Below are 18,792 nucleotides of genomic sequence, written 5' to 3'. Positions count from 1 at the left end.
GGCCTACGGACTGAAAGGTCCCAGGTTCAATTCCAGTCAAGGGCATGTACCTTGGTTGCGGGCACATCCCCAGTGGGGAGAGTGCAGGAGGCAGCTGATCAATGTTTCTCTCTCATCGATGTTTCTAACTCTCTCTCTCCTTTCCTCTCTGTAAAAACTCAATAAAATATATTTTTTTAAAAAGCTTTATAGTAATAGAAAAGCGGTTCCTTTTCCCCCTTCTTATTATATACAGAGTAATACTGAAGGCTGTTAAACAATTCTGAATATTGATAAGAATGCAATTTTTCTAAAAATATATTTTATTGATTTTTTACAGAGAGGAAGGGAGAGGGAGAGAGAGCCAGAAACATCAATGAGAGAGAAACATCTATCAGCCGCCTCCTGCACACCTCCTACTGGGGATGTGCCTGCAACCAAGGTACATGCCCTTGACCGGAATTGAACCTGGGACCCTTGAGTCCGCAGGCCGATGCTCTATCCACTGAGCCAAACCGGTTAGAGCAAGAATGCAATTTTTAAGATAGAAAATAATCAGAGAAGACAAAATAAGGAGACAAAATCAGAAATAGTTTTCTCAAAAATTAAATATCAAGAAAGCCAAAATCAATGATTTAAAAAATCTAAAACCTAAGTTTGCTTATGAAATTCCTTCATAGAATTCTGCTAAACTTTGATAGAATCCTGGTAAATGCTAGTATGAAAATATTCTAACAATTCTGGGTTAGACACCTCTTTCAATGTCTTAGGAACTGTAAATTATGTTTCATTGCAAGACTAAAGTGAAGTCATAAGAAGATCATATTTGTTAGGTCCTGGCTATGGTATTTGTCCTGTGGTTCTGGATGATGTCCGTTTTGTCTTTTAGTTGTATTTTTGAAGTTGTGGGAGGCAGCAATTTCTGTTGTTTACCTATGCCACCATCTTGGTTTCTCCTCTGTGAACACTCTTTACATTAGAAGAGTCCAGTGCTTTTTATTGGCTGAGAAGATTTGGCTAAGAGACAGAATGTCTACAGGTTACCCCTTCTTGCCAGAACAGGACAAATACGCAGCTGTCTTTTTGAATCGGGAGGGAGTCACAAGCCCCCGACTGCTCTGAACTCCAGTTCCGGGAAGTCTTTGGGGACCCAGGACTCATACAGAAAGAAACTGGACTGTCTGGCAGTGGGCAGAACTCAGAACTCGAAGGCAGCTTTCTCTCAGAGGTGCTTGCAGCGATTACCGGGACACTGAGATGCAGGGCCTCTTAGGGCAGGGCTGAGGATCAGCCATAGCTGTTTGCTCCACCCTGTTGATCCCCTGAGACCCCGTCCCACCCAAGCTGCAGCAGAGGCTTTTGTATATGAATGCCCTGGCCCTTTGCAATCTGAAAATTACCTAACAAACTGGAGCTGGGCCAGACAGACCCAGAACTTCCAAGAGAAGGCCCAAGGCCCCACAGCAGCTTGCATTGCTTCACAGCTGGGCCTCATTTGGGCACCTCCAAACCCCAAACAAGGAAGGGGAATCTGCAGACCTCTTCATGGCTCCTGCTGGGTAGCCTCAGGCAGAGGCTAAATTAGCACCTCCTTAAATCCAAGAGCCAGTATACCCGGTGGTCAGAGTGGGACCATCCAGATTACAACTCTTCAGATACATAAGAGACACACTCAGGGGGCAGACTCAGTGAACACCAAAGCCCCACTGAAGCAAGTCTTGCCCCAGAAGGGTGTCTTCAGCACAGAAGCTCTCCCACTGTAGACACAGCTGATTCTCAAGGCCAACTGGCCTGGAGGTCAATTCTCCCAGTGATAACTACAACAATCAAGGCATAACTACAACAAGACTGTGCACAAAGCCCACAAAGGGTGCACCAAGAGTGTCCACCTCAAGTAATTGGGGAGGCTGAGCCACTGGGCCCTACAGGACACCTAGCACACAAAGCCACTCTACCAACAGAGGGAAGCATAAAAAATGTAGAGACAAAGAAACAGGTCACAAATGACAGAAATGGAGGAAAGCAAATGACTGGACATAGAGTTCAAAACCACGGTTATAAAGTTTTTCAAGAATTTTCTGGAAACTGCCAATAAATTTAGTGAGACCCTGGAGGATATGAAAAAAGACCAACTAGAAATTAAGCATACACTGACTGAAATAAAGAATAATATACAGAGATCCAACAGCAGACAAGAGGATCCCAAGAATCAAGTCAAAGATTTGAAATACGAAGAAACAAAAAATACCCAACCAGAAAAGAAAAAAGAAAAAAAGAATCCAAAAATATGAAGATAGTGTAAGGAACCTCTGGGACAACTTCAAGCGTACCAACATCTGAATTATAGGGGTGGCAGAAGAAGAGAGAGAGCAAGATATTGAAAACCTATTTGAAGAAATAATGACAGAAAACTTCCCCTACCTCGTAAAAGAAATAGACTTACAAGTCCAGGATGCACAGAGAACCCCAAACAAAAGGAATCCAAAGAGGACCACACCAAGACACATCATAATTAAAATGCAAGGGCAAAAGACAAAGAGAGAATCTTAAAAGCAGCAAGAGAAAAACAGTCAGTTACCTACAAGGGAGTACCCATACGACTGTCAGCTGATTTCTCAACAGGAACCATGCAGGCCAGAAGGGAGTGGCAAGAAATATTCAAAGTGATGAATAGCAAGAACCTACAACCAAGATTACTTTATCCAGCAAAGCTATCATTCAGAATTGAAGGTCAGATAAAGAGCTTCACAGATAAGAAAAAGCTAAAGGAGTTCATCACCACCAAACCAGTATTATATGAAATGCTGAAAGGTATTCTTTAAAAAGAGGAAGAAAAAGGTAAAAATAAAAATTATGAACAGCAATACATATCTATCAACAAGTGAATCTAAAAATCAAGTGAATAAAAGATCTGATGAACAGAGTAAACTGGTGAATATAATAGAACCAGGGGCATAGAAAGGGAGTGGACTGACAATTCTTGGGGGGAAAGGGGTGTGGGGGTGCAGGAAGAGACTGGACAAAAATCGTACACCTATGGATGAGGACAGTGGGAGAGGTAAGGGCAGAGGGTGGGGAGGGAACTGGGTGGAGGGGAGGGAGCTATGGGGGGAAAAAGGAGGAACAACTGTAATAATCTGAACAATAAAGATTGAATTTTAAAAAAAAAAGAGTGTTCACAGAGCCTTCCTGCTGATTACTCATAATCAATAAGGAAACATGAATTGACAAGAGACATCTAGACATTGGGAAGAATGGAGGCCTCCAGTTCTTAGCACGGGAAAGGAGAGCCGCCTGGTGGTCAAAGTGGTGCACAGACCTGCCGCTGGGCCCCGAGGAAGAGCGCGTTTACTGTGTGGTTAACAGGGCAGAGAAGGTAAGGAGTACAAACACTACAGCAAAAAACCAAAAGGTAAAAGCATTTCAGTGAAGGACCTACTTCCTAAACCCACTTACTTTATTATTAAAACCATACCTGCTGGATGTATTTTATGGTAATACTAGTGGTACTCATTTACTTAAAATTTCTGTCTGTCTAGGGGTGCGCTGATGGCGCTGCGAGCGGGACCAGCCCCTGCCGGGCGCAGAGGACGCGGCCCGGGCCTGTTCCGGCTCCTGGGCGCCAGCCTGGGCCGAGCCCTCCGGCGGAGCGACTCCGGCGGCGGGGCCCGCGCTGCTGGGCGCACCTGCCCCGGGGCCGGCAGGAGACCGGGCGCCAGCGGTGGGGGTGCCGCCGCCCCGAGTCGCTCCGCAGGGCGGGGCCGGGCCTGCTGCCGCTGCTGGCAGGTGAGGGTCGCGGGCCTGGGCGGTGGGGCTGGGCGCGCGGGGCGTGGGCGGCGCTGACGCGGAGTCCCTTCCCGCAGCGCTTGCGTGGTTCTCGAGGCCCGCGGCGGCGGAGGAGCCGGGGAGGAGGCCGAGGCCGAGCTCATCCGGCTGCTGAAGCGAGCCAAGTTGAGCATCATGGAGATGAGCCAGAAGAGGCTGAGCTAATTTTGCACGAGGCACTTCGTCTTGCCATTCAGAGTGATAACAAGAAGGCCATCATTTACACTTATGATTTGATGGCCAACTTAGCATTTATATGGGGTCAGCTTGAAAATGCAGAAAAGCCCTAGCCCGTTTGGCTCACTGGATAGAGCGTCGGCCTGGGGACTGAAGGGTCCCAGGTTCCATTCTGGGTCGAGGGCATGTACCTTGGTTGCGGGCACATCCCCAGTTGGGGGTGTGCAGGAGGCAGCTGATCGATGTTTCTAACTCTCTATCCCTCTCCCTTCCTCTCTGTAAAAAAATCAGTAAAATATATATTTTTAAAAAATGCAGAAAAACTTTTTAAAGCAACAATGAGTTACCTGCTTGGAGGGGGCATGCAACAGGAAGACAATGCAATAATTGAAATCTCTCTAAAGTTGGCCAGTATCTATGCTGCTCAGAATCGACAGGAATTTGCTCTTGCTGGCTATGAATTCTGCATCTCAACTCTAGAGAAAAAAATTGAAAGAGAAAAGGAATTAGCGGAAGACATTTTGTCAGTGGAAGAGAAAGCCAACACCCACCTCCTCCTCGGCATGTGCTTAGATGCTTATGCTCACTACCTTCTGTTCTCCAAGCATCATCGCAGGCACAAAGGATGTATGAAAAAGCTTTTCATATTTCTGGAGAAATACTAGGAGAAAGACACCCACAGACCATTGTGCTAGTGAGTGACCTGGCTACCACCCTGGATGCACAAGGCCACTTTGATGAGGCCTGTGCATATGTGCAGAGGGCGTCAGATCTGGCAAGGCAAGTAGGACATCCTGAGCTGCACATGGTGCTGAGTAACCTGGCTGCAGGCCTGACGCACAGAGAATGATATGCACAAGCAAAAGAGATCTACCAGGAAGCACTGAAGCAAGCAGAGCTCAAAAGAGATGAGGTTTCAATACAGCACGTCAGGAAAGAATTTGCCGAGTTGTCCAGAAAAAGTAGACCTTTGACTTAATCAAGCTCTGAATCCCTTTTTGTTGTAGGAAATTTCCCAGTATCAGTGGCACCCAAATCAATGGCTTAAATGAGCGATTTTCAACCTGTTTGTTGCAAGAATTTTTAAAACATGCAGTACCCGACTAGTCAGGGTCACTGACCTCTTTTCCCTTAGGTTGTTAAATAAAAAAAATTACAACAGCCAACACACACACACAAAATCAATCTCTCTCTCTCTCTCTCTCTCTCTCTCTCTCTCTCTCTCTCGGCTATCATTGGTCAATTTTAACCTTAAAAATGTGCCAGAAATCTCACAGAATAACTTATTGAATGACCTGTAGTTAAGTTACTTTCAAACACATAGAGAACTCAGAGGGACTAAGATGCCTGGTTAATAGAAATTAAAAGATAATCTACTTTTTAAAAGAATTATAAGAGCCTTAGCTGGGTTGGCTCAGTGGATAGAGTATCAGCCTGCAGACTGAAGGGTTCTGGGTTCGATTCTGGTCAAGGGCACATGCTTGGGTTGCAGGCTTGGTCCCCAGTGTGAGGCATGCAGGAGACAGCCGATCAGTGATTCTCTCTCATCATTGATGTTTCTGTCTCTTGCTCTCTCGCCCTTCCCCTCTGAAATCAATAAAAACATATTTTAAAAAATAATTAAAAAAACTATAAGAACTATTTTGATATCAGCATATCAATCAATTAAAATTTTTACTTCAGAAAAAATAACTGGTAAGACTCCTTCCCTGATGCGAAAGGCTGACAACCTAGTAAGGAAATGAGGTAAACAGCAGCTATACACTCTGGAGTGGAGTGGCAAAAGGTTGGAGGAGTAAGTGGTTGCTGCATGGTAGACATTTTGGCATTTCAGCTTGAGGAGCTTGAATCATTCATGGGTAACCTGACAAGAGTTGTGACAAGATGAGTGGCAGCAGAGTATAAGTTGGCTTGGATTAGGGAGAAATGAAAACAGGAGGACTGAAAGCCAATTGTAACAGCTCATTGGCATGTAATAAGTGGGATTTTGGTGCCGTGGAGTTAAGAGGAGATAGATGTAAGAGTTTCTACTTTCAAATTTTATTGAAAATTTTTTTTCTTTTCTAAATGTAAGAAGATGTGACTCCTAGAAGGCATCACCAATGTTATGAAAGGTAGTTTAATAAATTTATTTACTTTAAAAACAAAATAAAATTTTTATTTTAAAAACCCAAGTAGTTCTGATGTTCTTAGAGAATAATTTGTTTCTTTAAGTATATTTCCCTTAGTAATTTATTTCCCATGGCCTCTTACATAAATTATTGATTGCTTCGATCTAGGGAAAGGTTGCTAAGCAAAGGAAATTTTCCCTTTGTAAAAATTAATAAACAAAATCATTTAAAGTGAAGCAGGGAGGCCAGAAGGGGGAGCTCTCACACCCTAGGTCATGAAAAGCCCAACGGGAGAATCTCTGTATGTAACTGCCATCTCAGTTTCTTTTTTCCGTCCATAAAAGAGCTTCCTCTCCCTTGCTTCCCCAGACTTGCATGCTCCCCCCTCCCCGTCCCCTGCCCCATCACTGTGTGTTGCAGATTGCAATACTCTGTTGTTTCTGAATAAAAGCTGGCTTTTTGTTTACAGTCAACACTTTTTATCTGTTCCATTCATCACAATTACCAAGAAAACAAACACACATGTGGGATGTTTGTTTCCTTGAATAGGAAATAGTTTCTGGACTTTTCTACCTCCCTTCTAATTAAGTAGAGAGGGAAGGAAGAACTCCAGGGTTGAGAAGTTAAGCTGGTTGAGAACTGGATGGGAGAGGTAAGCACTGGGCAAGAGAAGGGTAGCTCTTCTTGGAAGGTCACATGTCTACATTCAACACAACCTTCTCATTATCTTCCCACCACCCACCATGTTAGGATACCTTTTTGTTTCTGTTGTTCCTTGTAAGGCAGTTTCTGATACTCATTTTTATAGGGCAGGGACAGGGCCAGCCTCAAAATGTCCTAGTAAAATTGTGTAACAAATTGGTCTAATAAGGCACTAACTCAACAAGAACAAATTGAACTTCTACGGATAATAGGTAAAAGCTGTCTGCATATATTTTTGGAACCCATGTATTTGAACACATGATGTCAAAACTGTTCTGTTTTTAAAACCTATAAAGGCAGTTTCCTCTGTTAGATGCACACTCCTTGGATTTTTAATTTCTCTGAGGGATGATCAGTGTTTTGCCAAATTAGACCTTGAAGTTAAGGTATTTACCTCTCCAGTGTTCATTCATGTTAGTGGCCCCACTGATTCTCTTTAACCCTAACCCAATCTATGTCCTTATCTCTACCACCACTGACTCAACCTTGGTTTGGGCTCTCATTATCTTTTGTCGATGCTATACAACTCCTTCTCTATATTTAACTCCATCTTGCCCATTCTTTTTTTTTTTTTCTTAAGACATTTTTATTGATTTCAGAGAGGAAGGGAGAGGGAGATAGAAACATCAATGAGAGAATCATCGATCGGCTGCCTCCTGCACACTCCACACTGTGCCCTGACTGGGAATCAAACCATCACTTCCTGGTTCATAGGTTGACTCTCAACCACAGAACCATGCTAGCTGGGCTCAACCCATTCTTTGTAGACTACCTGCTGAGTTACATAATTTGAAACCCCCTGTTTAATTCTTCCATTGACTTCAGGATAAATCCAAACTCTTAGCATAGCATGCAAGTCCTTCTGTGATACAGTCCCACCGGAGTCATCTTGGCTCCTCTAGGTCTTCTTCTCATATTTTCATTTAGCCTCCCAACCCCTACTCTTATCTAACATCCTCCCATCCCCTTACAGAAACTCCACCCTCTCAGGCCTCTAGGGCTTTGTGATGTTGCAACTTCTGTTTAGAGAGGCACTGCTCATCTCTTAACTAATTCCTTTCATATTTTAAAATAGGAATTAGGTTAGGAACCTTAACTCAGAAAGGAGAAATTGCCTCTGACTCATAAGATTGGACTAGGTTTCTTTTTTTATTCTTTTCTTTTTGTTTTGTGTTTTCTTTTTCTTTTCTTTTTTTTCATTTCTTTTTTTGGACTAAGTTTCTTGTCATGCACTTCCATACTACCCTGGGCTTCCACTCTGTCATAATACTTATAATCTGTACTATCATTTTCTCCAAATCTACTGAGAGCAATTTGAAGGAGACACTGTGTCTTTTATCTCCTACTACAGTGCTTGCTACACATCAGGTGTTCAAAAAGGTTTTTGATGCCCCTCTGAAAAAGGAACTTATTGGTCATAATGGAAATTGCATTTTATTTGCAATTTTTCTTGTGACCCCATCCAATCACTCTCCTTTCTAATCTATCATGCACACTGGTCAGGCTAAACTTTTTCAAACTGCCTCTATCAAAGTCTTCCTTCCTAAGAAACCTTTGGCTCCCTATTGTCTATGACAGCAAATCCAGACACCTGGGTCTAGCTTTAAAAAGTTTTATCTGCAAAAGTTAGCTTTCCCCTCATTCTAGGTCCTTCTCTTTATCTGCCCCCCGTTTGAGACTTCAAACTGCACAAACTGTTCAAAGCTGTAGACTATTAGGTGTCATTGTTTTTATTCTGCTCACTGACACTGCAGAGAAGTTATTCTCCATCACTGCTCAGCAAAATCATATATGCTCACTGCTTAATCATCACTTGTACCTTTTCATTTCATTTTTCCAGCTTCCTTGCATCATTATAGTGTCACTGGATTTTAAGAGCTTGTTTATAACTAAAGATGTTAACCATTTCTCATGCACTGCAAATGATATACCATGTATTTTGTTACTATTTTACTCTGGTGTTTTACTTTTTGGTTGTATCAAATATAAGGTTGTGCGTTAAATATAATCATATTCTGTTTTTTAAAAATAGTTTTATCTGTTTGGATCTACTTGTTCTACTTTATTTCCAGTCCCTATTCTCCCTTATCTCTGGTCACTTCAAATATCCTGCCTTCACTTTTCCTATTGAAATCCCACCTGTCCTTTTAAGACCCTGCTCAGTAATCATTTTCTCACTGAAGTCTTCCCTGGCTCTTCAAACACATATTGAACATATAGCTTACCACTTATTTGAGCACATGCATATCATCTTGCTGGGATGTAACCATTTCCTGGATAGGCCTTCTCCCTTCCACAAGATGATTTAAGTTCTTGGGGGGGAATTATATCATACTTTTTGGTATCGAAACAGCAGTGAAGATTCAATTTCAAGAAAGTGAATAATTATACCAACAAAATGAAAGTTGTCCACTTATAGAACTTGGCCTTTAATTTGAAAAACACTAGCAAGTAAAGAAGAAGGTTAATCGCTAGCTTAAGTTAGTCCTTTTGCAGGGAAGGATGTAAACTTGGAAGATGGGTCAGACAGGCGTAGGTGCCAGCCAGAGTAAGGTCCCTTGTGGCCAGTCATTATTGAAACGACCAGCAGGTCACTGTTATGCATATCTCCCAGGTTATCTCTTTTCTCTGAGGACATTTGGTTACCCTCTGGGATGTTACGTAGTGGCTTCTGTAGAGAATTGCAGTGACACCTGTAACACGATCTTACATTGTAAGATTTGGCATGTGAATCAAAACCAAAAAGGTACTCCAGATCTATTATCTCTAAAATACTAGATTATTTCAGGTGACAACAGAGTCTATGGGAGTAGGCCATGCTTTTCCTCAAACAAAAATTCCCTTGGCCTCTAGGTAAGAGTGGTCCAGAACTCTTAAATCATGGTTGTCCTGTGAATTGATATAGGATTCTACTCCAGGACACTTAGTTAATATACTGAATTAATCTAGAGTCAGAAACAATGTGTTGCCTTCACAAACTCATATTCCGTTTTAATAAGGCCCCCTAAAGGTACAAAAATCTAAAAGGATTATTTAATGGTGTGAAGCACAAACAGAATGTTGGACCAATAGAGACAGTTGTTTTTGTACCTGGTTGCATTTCAGTAACCTCAAATTGCTTCATGTTCTTGGATACTACCACCGAGCCATTTTCATTTTTGAGTTTCTTGTGCCATAACCAGAGCTTGAAAACTGTAGTTCAAAGCAAAATGGAAAATACATTAGAATCTCATCTTTACCAGTTCTGTGGCTTAAGGTAATGTATTTAACTTCTCTGAGCCTCAGTTTTTTAATTTATAAAATGGGGACAGTAATATGTATTTTGTAGGATTACTGTGAGAATTAACAACATATATAAAATAACTAACAGTGTCTGGCATATAGTAGGTATACAACTATTACTGTAATGTTAGGTGATTTTTTATGTATCATACTGAATGAAAAGTCATATTAGAACACTTAATATTAGTTGTAAAATACCTAAAATATCACACTAACAATCATAACTTCCGGTGACATGATAAAATCAAAAGATACAGTTACTGCCCTGGCTGGTGTGGTTCAGTTGTTTGGAGTGTCCTCCCATGCACAGAAAGGTTGTTGGTTCAATCCCTGGTGGGGGTGAGTACGGTGGGGGGCACTGGTTGATGTTTCTCTTATGCATGGATCTCTCTCTTTCCCTCCCTCCCTCCTTCCTTCCCTCTCCTTTCACCTCTCTCTAAAATCAGTAAAACATATCCTCAGGTGAGGATTAAAAAAAAAAAGATACGATTACTGTTGTCATTAATATGATCTTTAATAAATGGAATAATGCACCATTTACAGCAAGCCTTTTTTAAACCTAAAGAACTGTCTTAAAATCTCCTTCTCCAATGTGTCTGTATCAATACAACCTTTTTATTTAGGTTTATATATAGCAAAGCATTTACTTACAATTATTCATAGAAAACTCTTTAGTGGCTTAATGTCAGCTTTCATAGTGGCATCCATAGGTAATACAAAAGAAAAGTGATTTGCTTTATTTCATACACTGATCCATCAAACACAACTTATACAGCATAGCAAGGTCTCAGACAGCTTATACAAAAGCAAAATAACTGAACTGATTCACAAATTCATATATGATGTTCTATCTGTAATGTAAGAGCAAAACACACCAACAAAAGTTACCCGTTAACAAGAAAGATGGTTCTGAGGAATTGACAATATTTTTCAGCCTTTCTTATTCCAGAAAAGCATCCTCAGAAATGAATACTCTGTAGCTTGTTTCTCCTGTCTACTCAGAAAAAAGCATAGTAGCTACACATCTCCATGTTTCAGCTACAACACCCTACATTAGTGTATTATACAATTATCCCCTTATCTTCATCTGAAAAATTACCAACAGAAAATTAAGGATGATTCCAGCTTATACAAACACTTATACAATATAATCTCCATGACAACAAGGCATACAAAACTGTTTAAATAAATAAATGTGACCAGAAAAAGAAAAGCCACAGAAGCCAAGCAATTCAATGTTAAACCAGAACTTATCTTTGAATTGCATCTTTTAGTAATTTAGTTTTCTTATTAAGTTTCTTTAAAAATGCTTTCCTACCATACTTATAAGAATTGGTAATAAGGTGGAGAGCCTGAGACAAGAGACTGGTTACAAATAACTTCACTGCTAGGATTTTAAGTGTACATCATACCAATTTGGAGCTTGAACTTAACTGATTTAAAGAAAAATTCCATTTGGACCTAATAGGTTACTATAGGTTACCTTCTCAAAATCACCCAAGCTATTACTGAAGCTATAAAGTCTTTAGTTCACTTTTAGAACACAGTTTTATACTGTTTACCTCCTGAAAAAATGTTTTATCTCAGAGGAACTATGTTACTAAGTTCTCCCATTAAAAAATAATATAAAATAAAATAATTTGTCACATCATGATAACCATTTGACCAAAGGACATTAGTTTGAAGACGATGCTTTAACTCTAGACATAAATATGCTGCAGTATGTAGTCAACTAGTTGGACTGTTTCCATTTCTCTTCAGTAATTATAGAATTGGGCACATTTTATGATTAATGAAATCTGATATTGTCTATATGTAAATTAAGTCAAATCATAAGATGAAACATTAAATGAATTGTGTGTACAACAAACATTTTAAATATTCAACTGGATCTAATTGCTTGTTTACTACCAATTGAAGTTTTGCAATGTGCAGAGGGATGAAAGGGCCCTGAGTTTTTAAGTAATATTATGTCTATAGAGTGAGTCTAAACATGAAGATGTTTCTGAAATCTAAACCCACATTATCTTTTAAAACAAAACAAAAAACAACCTCAAGTTGTAGTTTAAAAGTTATTTGCTTTAAAATTCAATCATAAACTGGATACCCTAATGACATGATTTATTTCTAAAGATTCCTCCTCTCTTACCCAGATTTTAAAATCTGGGTTTCAAGTTAAGTTTAGAAAATGACTGTCACATGCTTCATAGTAATACTACGAACCTCACAGTAATAACGGAATTGGAATTTTCAAGACATAATAGATTTATTTGGGGCATAATTTTAATACACAGCATACATTCTTAAGTATTTACTTTCAAATGTATCAGCCATGAGATAAAATCCTAAATTTTACATGCACACACACTCAATTTAACCAGTCACTTAAAAGTTAAATGAAAGTTATTGTCTAGTCTATGTTGCAAAACAATGGTAAATATTTCAAAAATGGTCTGCAAAAATGTTCATAGATAATACCTGATATTGTAGGGTTTGCTTTTTAAACTTAAAGTTGCACTTTGTGTCTTAATATTTGATACAAAGAAATATGTAAAACATACGTTTTGTGTGGCTCAATCATAAGGCTAAGCTTGCTGTAATAGAGGTTAGAATTTTTTAATGGAAAATTATATACAATTCTGTATGCATTAGTTGTAACTAATTAGAATATAAAATCATAAAACTCAGCAACTGAGAAAATGTTAGATACAAAACTTGAACTCAGTGATTTTCTGACAATCTGATGGTTGGATCCATTGTCAAATGGTAACATCTTAATTCTCAATTCCATCCTATTGAACTATTAACTAGAGTAATAAACTTGAATATAACAAAATATAATTTTAGGTGTTCTTAAATATAAATAGTTATTGAAATAGGACTGAGGATAAAATGCTAAAGAAACTAAAGCAATTTTGTCTGAAAAACTGAGACTTGGGTGTTAAATGAGATGCCTGAAGCATATTGAAGAATAACAATGTTGAAGAAGATAACCAACATTTTTTTTTTTTAACTACTGGATAAGAAAAATGGATAAAAAATAAAAACAGGAGATAAGCAGAATATATATATATTTTTAAAAACCCTTTCCTGACACAGATCACAAGTCAGATAACCAAGGGATAGAGTCAGTCAGATACAAACTAAGGTGACTGATGGAAAGCAATGTGTTGGCGCACCAGAGGGCCCTGGGCCTTCCTTCCTCGATGTAAGTTTAATCTGGGAACCTACAGAAAAACCTTCTTTTGATAGTAACATCTGCGTAACTAGCTCAAACTGTGATTTGCCAGATTTACTAAAGTATATGTAGGAGCGGGTCACGCAAGGTACTTTTGGCCGAAGTTTGCATAGTTCAGAATCTAAAAGTTAAAATGCAATTTTACCTGCTGAAGAGCAAATTGACAGTAAAAGGTATGAATATTTAGAAACATCCTAGTCTGAAAAAGACTCCTGGGGCGTACGTAGGACTGTTATGTAATTTCTAGAGTCACTAATCTAGACAATCAACTAATGTTGATTGTAACTTTAAGGAGTCAGCTTGGAAGAGAAAGTATTATATAAAGCAATCTGTGAATAGTTATGTAATAACCTGCATTTAATTGGTAATAAGTTCAACATAAATTTATAAAATGTATAGAAATGCAAGTAATCTCAAGTTCTAAAATCTAACTACCGCCAATGAAATATTTATCTCCATAAATATGAGAAAACACCAAAAAGTTTATTGAAATATTTTTCCATTGTAAGTGACTTTGAAAAGAGGTTTACAGGGAATGGAAAGTTCAGTAAAGAGCTTAAGCCTACCAGGTATTTCATTTGGCTATAGAATCTAAATTTTAAAATCTTTTAAAGAAAATACTTCCCAAATTTTGTGATAATTCCCACTGAAACACGTACTTTACGTGTTCCTACCTTTTTTTAATTGTTTTCACATTCAGAATCAACGTACATTTTCTGGAACATGTGGATACATATAAGAAAACTATACAAATTGCTTTATTAGGACATTATCCTTGTAACCTTCCTACATCCCCCTTAACTCGTTTTCTGGATTAGTAACATTTTCCAAAGTCACTAAAAGCAGAAATTTTCAAGGTGGAGACAAAGGGTTGATAAGATTAAAAGTCTATGTTAAATCAACTTCTCCAAATCAAGTATGGAATCCATACTATGAAATCTATGAAAAAGTGTCTGTTCCCATAAGCCATCTTCACTTTTCCCTTAAATTTTACTTTACCTTAGTTCTTCAATATAAAGATGTTAGGATTGAAGTGATTTGAAGATTCATGATGGCAGAGGTGGGATGAATTTTGTCTTGAATTAGTAATTACTTCTCAAGCACAATCAACATAGATATGTCCACACGTCGTCTTATGGTTGCCTGACTTTTAAAATCATTAAGGTATCTGGGTTTGGCTTATATATAAGCCATAATGACTAATTTCTTACAAAATGTCAGGACATTATACATCCTGTCATAGTGTGTAGGCAATACGGTATGGATGAGAGATGTGGAGACAGGCAAACCTAAGTTAAAATCCATCTTTGCCTATTACTAGGTGTGGACCTTGGGCAAATTACTTAGTTTCTCCTAGCTTCAGTTTACTCATCTGTAAAGGGGATATATTAACTGTAATTCTTATATAGTTGCTATGAGGACTAAAAGAGATGGTGTATGTATATCCCAACATTCAGTCTACAACAAATGGTCAATTAGTATTATTTCACTCCTGCACCTTCCCAAAACTTTTTACACTGATATCAGGGTTTCCCCCGAATTATACATTTTTAAAGGGGGACCACTTTTAAGAATTATAATTAAGTCATTTTTGACTAAACACAATTCAAATCAGGTTCTTTCAAGGGCTTAGTTCTGACATATAATAACAATAGTTAAGGGAATTAATATTATTCTTTAATTACCTATTATAATGTTTTTAAGATTGTAATACTATCCTGCAAATGAATTTAATATTTTTTCATTAACAGCCTTTTATTCAAAAGGAATCAAATGTTTTTATACATGCAAAATGTGTGATAGCAGTTAAATATTAGCTTTAAGACACCTTTAATATTAGATGAAAAAAATTGGCAAACAAGCATTTTAAGTAATTTTGTTTGCTTGTATATTATAAATAGATCCTAAAAGTAAATGAGTCTGATCTACAATTTAATTTAAAATTTATTAAAATGACCTACACTTTCTACTTTTTCAGGAGTCTATTAAACAAATTGGGAAAGGAAATTATTTGTTTTAAACATCATGGAAAATGGGAAACTATAGGAGTTTTTTAATTTGGTATGTTAACTTTTAAAAGTATTTTATTACTAAGTATCAAAAAATGCTGAAAAACAATCGACTTGCTTGAGCACAAAGTACAGTATAATGTATGGTAACTCTTCTTCTGTCAGGAAAAAATCAGTCAGACTTCACATGGTCACTTACCCTCCTACTGAAGAAGGACTATCGTTTATTTTTATTCAAAGATGTCCTACAAATGTTTGAAAATAATGCCCTGAAACACAATTGAAAGACATTTAAAAGCAAGGGAACGAAGTAAAATTTCCTGGGAAAGATATAAATAATTTGTTACATTATAAAAGACTAACTGGATGAAAAATATTTTATGCCGTAGACTGAAAAATATGTTAAGGGTCTGAATCAAGATAAGGGCCATTAAAACACAAAAGCTGGAAATCCTGGGCACTAGTAAAAGAATCTTCATTCTAAGAATTCAAAACTGTGCTCAGCCATCTAGCTGAATAAATGGTAAGTGCTGTAACACCCAACTCAAGACCATCGCAGATGGCAAACAAGAAAAGGCTTATATACAAGTCAAGTGTTTTGGAAATCTGATATAAGTCAAACTGGGAAATTTAGGTTGTTTTTAGCTAAATGATGAAGACAGAGGAATCTGGATGAGAAAATATTGTTCAGAATTTTTGTTTGTCTCGTAGCTTTTTATCTCCCAGAGAAATCACAGAACTTAATTAGATAATAAGTACTAAGTACTCTGAGAATCTGTAAAAAATAAGTGAGATCATCGCTGTTTGCAAATTGATAGAAAATAATTTGTGCTTATAAAAAACAGTCCCTTATTTGACATAAAGTGCTTTATTTTTAAAAATGCGGAGGTTGTTGTTTTAGAAATGATTATGAGTAATGAAGAGGCAAAAGAAGCTTTAAAAACAACATGACTTGGATACATAACATGTTATCACTAAAAGGTATATTCTGAATATAATGTAAATAACAAATGCTGTTCACATATCAAAAATCATGTGAAAAATTGGCAAAAGGAGAATTTATGAAAATAGGATTAGTGAAAAAAACACACACCCAGTTTTGAAAAGAGAGAGGGAAGTCTAAGTCTGCTCAGAGATGACAGGTTTGGCAGCAACCCTTCCTTCCACCGGGATTTGGCATGCCAGTCAAACAATTTTTTCCACACAGTGTGACAGGTCACAGGGAGAGGAGAGGAATCTTTTTCAGACAGTCATCGGGCTTTGCTTGTGAAGAGGATAAAAAGACACTGTAGGTTCAAAACTAGGAATTACTTTTGAAGTTATTTTAATCAGGAAATGTAATTTTATTTGAGTCAAAGGTGGCCTACTTAGAGAATAAAGGATATAACACTATATTGTCTTAACCATCTACCTACTTAAAAATTCCATATAAGTATAGCTCTATAAGTTTTCTGATAAAAATGTGCTTCTTAAATAAATGAAAATGGAACATACCATACATATAAAAATAAAATAAAATGGAAAAAGGCTAATATTAGGACTTCTACTTTGTTCTATGCTCTCTTATGAACTTCTAAAACCAGAACCAAATACATTTGTTAAAATGCCTGGAAGGAAACATTTAGGATTTGGAAGGTTAAAAGAAATAGCATTTCAAATTAGGTTTTGGTTGTTCCTTCTTTAGAGCCCTTTGAGACAATGTTTCTGCATTTTCCACAAGGAGAGAGAAAGCAAAAAATCAGGTAGTTGCTTTCTCTTCTGCAAAATTCACTGTCATAAAACAAACCTGACAAAAGTTGGGGGGAGAAAAATGTTCATATAATGGAAGAATGTGTGCTCTGTTAGGAAGAGAGCTTACAAGAAAGCTTATTTGTGGCTACAGACTATTGCACATTCAAACAAAACACAAGAGAAAAGAATGTCCAACAGATAATATGTTAGGAACGGATCAACATATAAAATAAACTAGCTTGTGCCCAGAAATAAAACATGGATACCGGACACCACTGAAGTCAAATCTGTCTTAATTTGCTTCTGTTTTAATGACCTTTAGAAACTGTTTCAAACTGATTATCAGCAATACATTGTTTTTGCTTTTTTTTCTTAAAAAAATATTTTAAGACCACTTTTGATACACACACATATAATTCTGTGGTCATAACAGACAAATATAACTTTAGTGAGACTAAACAAAAGTGCAAAACTTAAAAAAACAAAATTAAAAAATATGGAAGCATAAGCTAAATTTTCTGCATAGCTGAAATCTATTTAAAGCAAGTCCTGTTGCAGGGGTGGGGTACTGACAGGAGGATAAAGCAGTTCTTAAAAAACGTCTTCTGCAGGTTTAAATGATGCGAAAAATAATTTCACTCCATAGGCTTGAAAACATTTCACAGACAGTTCATTCCTACATCTTTAGACACCATGGTGGTGGCAGTGCCTCCATCTGCAAGGTAAACGGTGGTGCTAGATTTGGAATGGGCTGCCCTGTCACTGCCATTGTTGTTGACCTCACAGTCCAGCTGTTCAGTGGAGATAACCCAGGTGGAGGGGCGCCACCGCTTAAGAGAATACGGAGTTTTCACACGTTTCTTGATCTTTTCACCAGATCCTGATTTGCCTTCTTGTGTTGACTCACCTACTAAAAATAAAAGTACAGAAAAATGAACTATATATAAAGAAAGTACTAAAAAAGTAAAAACTTAGAGTTGCAATTCAAGAAGAGATCAAACTAATGTCTACAGGAGGTCCTAATAGACATTTCTTAAAGTTGATGACTCCAGGCAGTATTTTTCGAGGCGAACCTTAAATTATTTTTGAGGCTCTTTAAGCCTAATGTTTTTATAATTGAATTATTCTATAGGACAATGAAGAAAATATTTAAAAGCCACTAAAAGCAAAAAGAGGAGAAAATGCAAAGTTCTTAGCTGCATTCTCAAGTCCTTTGGTTACTGGTATCAATCCTAACTTAGCAAAATGCATTTAATCATTCTATTTAATGTTCAAAGTGCATCAAATGACTAAGGCACTGGCACATGACAGTTTACAGAAGAATGACAGAAGTCCTAGAATACAAATTTTCTAGTAATTCCCCATACACAGCAAAACATTTTACTGACGTGGAGCCCTGCCATAGGTCAAGTGGTCTACAATAGAAACCACTCAAGCACGGGCTAGATTCTACTGATTGATTTTTGAGAGCTAAATCCCTTTCAGCCCATTTTGTAGTCTTTGACAACATAAAACATGACTTTGTTTTTCTTCATAAGTGCTGTCTGTCTAAAAGAGAAATTATTTTGTAAATGACTGTTAAAGATTTTGGTGAGCTCTCTTGTTTTGTGTTATAATCCTTTTAGGGCCAGAAACTAAGTATCAAGTTGTTTAAGTTATTTGTTTAAATTGTTAGGGGGCCCATAGCACAATGCTGTAGGCATGTGGGAGACTCAATACATAACTCTTGAAAAAAATG

The 18,792-nt window shown here is 37.8% G+C and overlaps 1 protein-coding gene and 1 pseudogene across 3 annotated transcripts in view; one reads left to right on the top strand and one right to left on the bottom strand.

The window, feature by feature from the left end:
- The first annotated feature begins 3,528 nt into the window (after window positions 1–3,528).
- Window positions 3,529–4,960, top strand: LOC308522486 (tetratricopeptide repeat protein 19, mitochondrial-like; annotated as a pseudogene). The gene is made up of 3 exons: window positions 3,529–3,765; window positions 3,843–4,083; window positions 4,300–4,960. The product of its transcript is annotated as a tetratricopeptide repeat protein 19, mitochondrial-like (transcript).
- An 8,816-nt stretch (window positions 4,961–13,776) lies between these two features.
- The window catches only part of BMPR2 (bone morphogenetic protein receptor type 2), a 114,447-nt gene continuing 109,431 nt past the window's right edge, over window positions 13,777–18,792 (bottom strand). The window contains exon 13 of one of the 2 annotated variants that reach the window (XM_081096158.1): window positions 13,777–17,964. In XM_081096158.1, coding sequence (XP_080952284.1) covers window positions 17,714–17,964 — 251 coding nt within the window. In that variant the 3' untranslated portion in view covers window positions 13,777–17,713. The remainder of the gene's footprint in view (window positions 17,965–18,792) is intronic. The other variant, XM_081096159.1, reaches the window with a different exon arrangement.

This window comes from Myotis nattereri (genome assembly GCF_964212035.1).
Source record: "Myotis nattereri genome assembly, chromosome: 7".
NCBI classification, from domain to species: domain Eukaryota; kingdom Metazoa; phylum Chordata; class Mammalia; order Chiroptera; family Vespertilionidae; genus Myotis; species Myotis nattereri.
The sequence above is the reverse complement of the archived record's forward strand: the minus strand, read 5'-3'. Positions and strand labels throughout refer to the sequence as shown.